Source organism: Antrostomus carolinensis, unplaced genomic scaffold (assembly GCF_000700745.2).
Source record: "Antrostomus carolinensis isolate BGI_N321 unplaced genomic scaffold, ASM70074v2 scaffold3912, whole genome shotgun sequence".
NCBI lineage: Eukaryota > Metazoa > Chordata > Aves > Caprimulgiformes > Caprimulgidae > Antrostomus > Antrostomus carolinensis.
In genome coordinates this window covers 132,877-142,169 of record NW_010297404.1, presented here as the reverse complement: position 1 = coordinate 142,169, position 9,293 = coordinate 132,877, and the positions used below count along the sequence as shown (strand labels likewise).

Below are 9,293 nucleotides of genomic sequence, written 5' to 3'. Positions count from 1 at the left end.
GAAATGTCTGTAATGAGGGACAGCAAACCTTCTGTAGTCTCTCATACTTAACAAGAGAGAATGCTACAGATGGTTAATGTATAGATTTGATGTAGAAAATTGTTCTCAGATTCTTGTAGGGCTAGTGAGAGCACGTGTCGAAATCTTTAAGTTATACGTTTTAGCGATTTCAACTTTGAAAAGAGAAGTGTGACACTGTAACTCAAGACTGATTTGTATATTTTAATTATATTTGCTGTATAACTAACATTGATTAAAAAGCAATGCAAATTTTATCAGGCAATTGTATTTCTGCTTTTATTCTCTACGTGGTAGATACTTCTGTTTAAGACTATGCATTTTTTGCCAGCTTTTTATATTTGGATCAGTTTCTGGTCAAATGAAATGATTTGCTCATGAGCTTTGAAGTAAGCCTAATAGGAATACATATGTCTGTTATTTTTTTCCTTTAGATGTTCCTATAGAGTCTTCCATGTGCAGTGTGTATTTGATATGAGGTACATTTATTATTGTGAACATGCCAAGAATATTAGGTGGCATTATAAATTGAAAGAAAGAAATACACAGTAGTGGTATTTCCTCCTATTCTTGCTATATAAACTTTTTTCTCATCTATGCAGGAGGTTGCATCAACAATTTGAGAGCTATAAAGAGCAAGTAAGAAAGATAGGGGAAGAAGCCCGCCGTTACCAGGGAGAGCACAAGGATGATGCTCCAACATGTGGAATCTGTCATAAAACAAAGTTTGCAGATGGTTGTGGCCATTTGTGCTCTTATTGCCGGACCAAGTTTTGTGCTCGATGTGGAGGTCGTGTCTCTCTGCGATCAAACAATGTAAGTCTTCTGATGTATACTCTTAAGAAAAAGCCTCCTTGATGTTGTCACGCTGCAGATTGTTCACCTTAAGTTTGGCATTTCATGCTTCATTTTACTCAAGTGTTTCATTCATCACTCTGTTATGAGTTGTGTGTAAAGTAGAATAATGTATTTAATGATTGTGGAGATACTTATAATTCACAGAGTTAATTAAAAAAAAATAATTCATAGTGTATAGTTCTACTGAGTGATGGCTTGAAGAAAACATACTTGTTTTTCATAGAATGAAAGAAGAAAACCTTTTGCTCAGGTACAACTCCACAGTGATAATTTTTATTGAACTCTTATTTCATTGTAGATTTATTTTTTTAATATAACTTTTCATATACATTTATAGATTTCATTTAACATAAAATCAGTCATTTTTTTGATTAGAAAAAACCCCAACCACTTTTCTTACTACAGTGGGTGTTGTGTCAATTTATTTTAAATTTATTTAAAAAGTAAAACTTTAGTTTAATCTGGATTAGGTATCCTACTTTCAGGCAGGTGAGATAAATCTTTCTCCCTCTGATCTGCCTGCAGTTAGCTGCAGTAGCTGTCCACAAAACTGAAGGGTATCTGAGAATACCCTCTGTTCAGTCAGTCCCTTACAAGGAACTGGCTACTCACTTGTAGATGAACGGTAGAATCTATATTTGGAAGACCATTATCCAGTAATTATTTTTGTCTGATCATTTAGGACTATGGTGTGTTATAAAACATTTTACAAATATCCTTTAATTGCATGAATACTTTTGTTATCTGTCGTGAAACAACTTTCTCGTATAGCTTTAAGGTGCCAGTCTTTTGTAGGGGAAGTGCATCAATGCTCTTTGTATCAATACAAATTAAGTTGAAAGTAGTTACATATCTTATAGCAGATAATCGTGCTCACAATAGAACTAATTTATGGCCTTTTCACTTTCCTAGAGCTAAACATCAACTAAATGGGGCTTCTGAAATTTCATGTAAACAAACAAACAAAAAACCCTCAGAAAAACACATGTTTAGTCTTTATTTTAGAAGTTTTCTGTAGCCTTGATGTACTTGTGAGTCCATTAAACTGAATTCACGTTCTGGAAAAATTATATAGGTGTACTGGAAAAAAAAAATAATAATCTGTTCATTTTTTAATAGTGCTTTACATTGCATCACCTGCAGGTGGTGTCATTAGAGAAGGTCTATGAAATGTTATGTTACACTAGTAGAATGCATATGACACAGCTTATCTTTACTCAGAAAAAAACTGAATGCATTTTAATTATTTTTCACCCACTGTTTCAAGTCACAGAAATGGAAAATTGTCCATACATTTGTAAGTTGCCTTTTGTTTGTTATATTGTTTATGCTTCTGTGGGTTAGGGTGGGAAAACATGTTTTCTACATATACAGTAATGTAATCTTTTTATTTAAAGCTTTTTTAAAATTTTATGTTTTTATCTCTTTGTAGAGGAGAGTTATTGGAATTGCATTTCTTTGAAATCTGTCTATTAATACTTGCCTATTTTTTTCTTTTTCTCTTCTTTTTTTCTTTTCTCTTTTTATTCTGCTTCCTTGGATGCTTTCCCAAAGGAGGACAAAGTGGTTAGAATCCATGCTTTTTATAATTTATTATTATAATGTTGTTAGTTAACTGGGAAACATATTAATGTAAAAAAAAAAATGAACTGAAATTTTAAAATCATCCAAAGGGGAGGGGGGAAGAACAGGAATCCTAACACCCGGGTCCTACCCATCCCCTAGCTGAAAATACGCCCTGGCTATCTTTGCAGATAGCCCAGCAAGAAAACCCAAGACTGTTGTCAAAACTAGGACAATAAAATAAATAATTAATTAAGAACTGAGAATTATTAATAGGCCAAAAACTAGAGGAGGTAATAAAGTGGAATAAAGCCTAATTTCATAAAAATGTCTTTCGATAACAATTAGACTTTTTGCATGCAAGGTCCTTCCATCAGCTTCAGGAAATCTAATTTAGTATTTTAATTGTAATTTTACATTGATTTACATGGTTTGCTGTGTTTCACTTCTGGCTGCAGCAGAAATTCAGGGAGTTCTTGTGAAATCAGCTTTTTGATTTACGTTTGGAATAATTTGCATAGGCAAAGTATAACCTCTTAAAACTGGACACAAATATAGTGAGCTAGATGGAGTGGATCCTTTGTCAGTCCGTAATTACCATTTCAAAAATCTGCAAAACTTTTGGGATCAAGTACTGGCATATTCACCACTTATGCCTGTGCCTCCTCTAGAATAGGGGAGGGTGGTTCCTGTTTCATCTCTGCATCATGTGCACAGAGCAGGCAGTGCTTGAGCAGAACAGCACATGTCCACTTACCGCCTCTTCTCAGGCTGGTCTGCAAAAGGTGGTATTCCAGATTTTATCTGGGAGACTGAGGTAGTGGGAATTAGCCAGCTTCACTGGCACATTAGCTGAAACGAGTGTAAAGTCCTTACAATCCAACGTAGTTTTTGACGTGTGGATGATGGTGCTACGCTTGTGTTATGAAGCGGTGGCATGCCCCAGCGTATATCATAGCATAGCTGTAACCTGTAATTTAGTCCTGTGCAACACTCAGAGAAAATGAATCACACCTGCATATTGTAGTACTTTTTTTTCTAAGGCAGTTATGTTGTGAGACCGTGGTTGTTTTTCTAGTGGGTACGAAATATAACTTGCTATAGCTTTATTCCACTGTTTTCTGTGGGGTACTTTGACCAAAGTGGTGAAATAATCCAGGACTTCCAGATCTTTTCCATTCTATTAATCTAAATCACTTAGGATGGAGTGAGAGAATTTTCAGCTTGCTATTGACTTGTTACTAAAGCGGTGCATCATTGATGCATCCACTGGAGTGTATTAAAAGGCTAGTGCACTTGCAACAGTCTTTGGTAGGGCCACAAACAGCAAAGCTCTTTCAGTGCTGAAAGCGCCACTCAGGTACTACTGAACCACTTAGGGTTTAGAGAGCAATCCACGTGAACTTCACCTGCTTATATGTGCTTGAGGCATCCTTCACACTTTAGTTTGGAACAAAAACTTTGCTGGATTACCAAAACCGTGATAGCAGTAGAGATGATGTCTTCGGTGAGGTGACAGCTTAGGTGTTCATCTTTGAATAAATGTCATTTGGGATCCAGAAAATAGACCCCACTGCACTGAAGTGCTCTGAAGACTTGTATGCTGAGGGCATACCCGACTCATTTGGATTGACCTAAATTAAATTAAATAATAGTCGTCTTGTATGCACTTGCCTTGGTTTAGATTTTGCTGTGTTGAGCTTCAAGCTTCCATATGCCAATCAAATGCCCTAATTATATATGTGAAAATACCCTTTTTTCCTTGTGGTGAAGCTGAACTAGATCTCTTTAACAGCTGAGAAGTTATGGGAGTCAGAGGGAGGGTATTGCAATACTTAGTCCAGGTTACATGAGGATCATGGAGAACTTTTTAGGAAGTACAATTGATTTCACAGTGCCTGTTTCTGAAAACTAATGGAATATATACAATGACTATGAATACATACCCAGGAAATAATACCTTTTGTAAGCAGAGCCAGTGTTATAATTTATATAAAGCGGCACCAGAAAAAATATTATTTGTTAATTATTTTCAGTGGCACAATATTCCTGACTCATCTACATACAGGGAGAAGACCTTCTTTATCTGGTAAATTTAATGTTAGTAAAGACTTTAAAAACATATTTAGATAAGCTTTGTTCTCTCCACATTAATTTTTACCACACTATATATTAATATTAAAACCCATGCACCCGGTTCCTACAAGTTAGGGTTGCACCATTGAAAAGGGTAGTGAAGCAAGAGTTACCAAAATGCCAAGCCTAGAAAAGGCTGAGCATGATCCTAGATTACAGATTCCTGTAGACTTGGAGAATTAAATGATTGTTGATTGTATTAATGAGACCTCACCTGGGATGTTGTGAACTGTGCATTACCCATCTTTGATAAATTCAAGCTATGACAGGAAGAAAGTAAGTCATACAGAGGATGATCAAGGAAATAGAGAGTATGAGTATGCACATAGAAGACTTGAGAGAATAAAGGGACAAAAGATAGAGAAATTATAACTGATATCTAGAAATACAGTAAATTTAAACAATAATAATAACCTTTAAACTGGAGGATGATGAATGTAAGATCAAATAGGATAAGAGGATGGTGAATAAGATCCGGTTGGTGTAACTCGGCTGTAATGCTCTTGGCTTGGAAACAAATTTTGGCAATCAGTAGGATAAAGCTTAATAAAGCCCTGGCTCAGTCCTCCCAATGGCCTGGCTGACACTGCCTGCTCTGTTCTTCCCTCCAGTGGTACCACAGCCTTGTAGAGCAAAAAACAGCTGAAAATATGACCTTTTTCCTTGTGTCAGTCCTGTAAAACTTTTTCCTAATATTTGGTTAGGTTATGCAAAAATATACATTTCATTTGTAAACACTTGATACATCGAGTTTTACAGCTCTGTTTCTTCTTATAGAAAAGGCGATACACTTTAGGGTACAAAAGTAGTCTCGAATGAGTGAATACAATTTATTTGAACCAAAATTAAAGTATTTTGTGAGTTGCTGTGGGTGTGTTGAACTAAGTGAAATCAGTATTACACTGACAGAGTTAGGTGGAATATCCATGTTCCAGATTAAGCCTTATATTTCTCCCTAGCAATCAGTCTAACATTCTACAATTTTCATTAGGATGACAATTTTTGATCAATTTAAAGTGAAAAGAGTTGGAAGCAAATGATGAAAAATAGTTTTGTCACAATTTTCCCATGTTTTCCAGAAATGTTAGTTGTGCAGAACAGAGCTTACTTGTTACAATTTGCTTATATATGTAAAGGGTGACTGGGAGGAAATCAGGATGTAAACTATGTTATAGATAAGTGAGAGTTGATTGAACTGAAGTTAGTAGTATGTGATTGCAGAAAGTAATATTGATTATCAATGCTGAAATACTTGAGTTTCACATTTCTGATCTGGATTTCACTGAAATTATTTTCATTTTAGTATCATGTCAGTGATTTATACTTGGAAAGAAAGACAACTTGGAAACATTTCCCTAACTATGTTAGGTGTTTTTACAGGGTATTTGTCATTTAGTTGCTTTAAATTATACTTAAAATTTGCTTACATAATGGCTTGCTAATTTAAGCCTTAACAACTTGAGCACATATGCTGTGCAGTTCAGCTGTGTACTAATGATTTTCACAGAAGTTGTTAATATTGTCAGAGCAAAATGTCTGGAATGTCAGGAGTGTTTTTACTTGCCATTCACAGAACTCTTATGTCAAATTGTCCATTAAAAGGCTAATTTATGTAAGTTCTGACTAATACATCTGTAGAACCAAAAAAAAAAAACCATTCATCAGAAGGAGGCAAAATTACATAGCAAATTGCAAAGTGGTAGCAGATAAATTCTCTCTGTAGCATTCAGTGTAATTTGTTTCCTAAAAGATTTGGAGTTTGTATGCATCAGGGAGAAAGCACTGCTTTTCAGTAATCGCTCCCTAGAACGGCTGCTTCCCACAGATAAAAGAAGAAAAAGGAAAAAAAAAAAAAGTTCATCAAGAAATGGAGAAATTCTATCTCAAGTAAGATGTAGAGCACTTTCCTCTGCTTTCTGGGAAGTTAGTTGACTGTCAAACATACCAGAGTGTTAAATTTTTTAAATGAAATCCTTAAAACTAGCTTGCTCTTCACCAGGTTCGCTGAAGCAACGAGTTTGAATTTAACCCCTGTTTTTCAGTGTCCAGCTGGCAAAAATTATTGGTTACATCTTGTACACAAAAAAAAGCAGGCAGTTGATGCTCATGCTCTGAAGTTAATCAGATCAGGCCTTCTTCATTTAATGGCTGGACTGTAAGAAGAGTCACTAGACAGCTGGGTTTTTCCCCCCACTATGGCTTTAGATCAGCATTAATTCAGTAACCACTCGTTTCTGCGAGTTTATCCATGTTTAGTTTTCCTGTTAGCCAAGCAAACTACTTGCCATGCGATTCTGCAATCGATGACCAAGGAAATACATTGCTATTGCAGCCTTCTTTCTTAACTCATAATAAAGAGCTTCTGAATCCTTTATGGCTGCTTGAAAGCTGGGTAGCAGCTCTGTGGACACCCTACATAAACCATATTGGAAACTCCATGTAGTATAATGGAACCTAAATAAAAAAAAACCCTAAAGTTTTAATCCCCTACAGTGTTACTACTGGATAGGATATCCTACTTTTAGTCTTGTATTTTCAGTACCTTTGTTTCAATTTAACTGATTCAAGATAAAGAATATGGAAATTATTTAGATTTTTTTTTAAGCTAAGAAAATATCAACAATACCTTTGAGTGTAATAATTCCTTCCCTTGCAAAAATTGGTTTTAAAAACATTAAATATTGATAAGATCTCAAAGGTCAATAAGGCTTTTCAAAAAGAGCTTTTTTCCACCTCCTCTTGTCTAATTTCATGTACTAGATATATATATATATGTGGTGTGTATATGTATAAGCATATATTGTGTAGGTTTTCCTAAGTGAATATACAGGCATAATATATATGTGCATTCTACTTTATAGTCTAATACAGGAAGTACGGGACAGAGTAAGGGTTTTAGGAATCACCTTTTTGACCTTTGAAATCTGTAAATCATTCAAGATATTTAAATCCATTGAAGAATTATTATTACAAAAAAATATAGTATGCCATAGCAGTCACAGAATCCCAGAACGGTTGAGATTGGAGGGAACTTCTGGACATCATCTGATCCAACCACCCCACTCAAGCAGGGCCACCAAGAGGAACTTGCTCCTCACAGCTTGGCATATCCATGTGCCTTTTGAGTTGCATGGTGAACAAAGAAAGAGTCAGGGATCTTTCATGCCATTGTTGTTACTTGTTTCTTCAATGTAACTACACAAGTTGTTGCCCAAGGAAGTTGTGCATGCCCCCGCCCTGGAAGTGTCTAAGGCCAGGCTGGATGAGGCTTTGAGCAACCTGGTCTAGTGGAAGGTGTCCCTGCTGATGGCAGGGGGGTTGGAACTAGATGATCTTTAAGGTCCCTTCCAACCCAAACCATTCTATGATATTATAAGCTTACACTAAATCTCCTTAAGTTCTGCAAGGGAATAATTATGTGATTTACAGCTTTGGACAAATGACTTCCAAAATTTCACAGAATCCTTCAGAAAGAACACTGACAAGTACTATGTTTTTTTTCAGCTCAGTGTTCAAATGAGAGAAAGAAAAAAAAATAAAGCTACCAGATTAACTTTAAGCTTTTAGTTTCCTTCAATGTAGTATTTCTATCATTTTAATACTAACAATCTCACATTCTGTTTGTTCTGATTAAATTGGTGCTATAAAGCCAAAGAGCAGGAACAAGATTCTCGCAGCAGTGCTGTGTATCCTCGTGGCTCATGTTGTCTGAGACATGGGAGATGAGTGTTGAACTCCATGGTGATTAAAGCTTGCTTTGCCAGCTGGGAATACAGTGCTGTAAGGACTGAAGCAAAGAAGAATGTCTTCCTACCTGACTTGGATCAGTCTCACAAAAAAATTAGAATAGAAAATGTTGAAATGATTTCTCTGGTTTTCTTTTTGTCCATAAATACACATTGAGTTAGTATTTAGATTTGGCTGTGCTTGAAATTTATTACATTTTTCTAGTAAGTGACTATTTTACTTTTAAATGTGTGTCTTCACAGTAAAAGATAGTAGCAAATTAGTTTCTGACACTTCACACCTTATAAGCCAAATCTGCTTAAATGGATACTTAAAAAATAATGGGAAAGAACTAATTTTTTTACAGTGAGTGAAGGTTTTGTGAATTTTTTTCATTGTTCTTTAAAACAGAATCACATATGCTGAATACATAAGAAAAGTTTAATCAATTAAAGAAAAAAATGTCATAAAACCAGCTCTCAACTTCTTTATTGCATTAAACTGAAATGCTACAGATACCTGATCACAGTGACTGCTCCACTCTGTTACTTGGTAGTTGCTTTATGTTTATGTTCTGTAGCAACTTGTTCTACAATGGTAGTATTATCTCCTCTGTTGGGAGAAGACTTTCAGTTTCTCTTAACTTTTCAATGTCTGGTTTATAAGATGTTTTCAGGTGAACAAGAGAACACCTTTTCCCAGGCTGATGCTATTTTACCCAGATGTGTATTTCACAGTAGTAAGGGTTAAGGGAATGCCTTTTAAACAGTATTCTTAAGTATTAAATTTAAAAAGTATAATGTGATAGTATACAGTTCTGGTTTTGAATGCTTTCCCTTAAGAATTTTTTGATCTGTCCTCCTGCGAGTAAAATCAGACTTGTAGCTTCTTGATTAAACGCCTAATTGCTTGTGTGTCAGCAGGTGTTGCCCTTTTTATCCTCTTCTTAGGTTATTGAGTAATAAACACTGTTGACTGGAGTCTTGCATCTG

At 35.4% G+C, this 9,293-nt stretch overlaps 1 protein-coding gene across 1 annotated transcript in view; it reads left to right on the top strand.

Moving 5' to 3' along the window:
- Nucleotides 1-620: 620 nt before the first annotated feature.
- Nucleotides 621-9,293, top strand: part of LOC104520405 (regulating synaptic membrane exocytosis protein 1) — a gene marked incomplete at both ends in the record, with an annotated part of 139,185 nt that continues 130,512 nt past the window's right edge. The window contains 2 exons of the mRNA XM_029083518.1: nt 621-834; nt 2,431-2,442. Coding sequence (XP_028939351.1) covers nt 621-834; nt 2,431-2,442 — 226 coding nt within the window. The remainder of the gene's footprint in view (nt 835-2,430; nt 2,443-9,293) is intronic.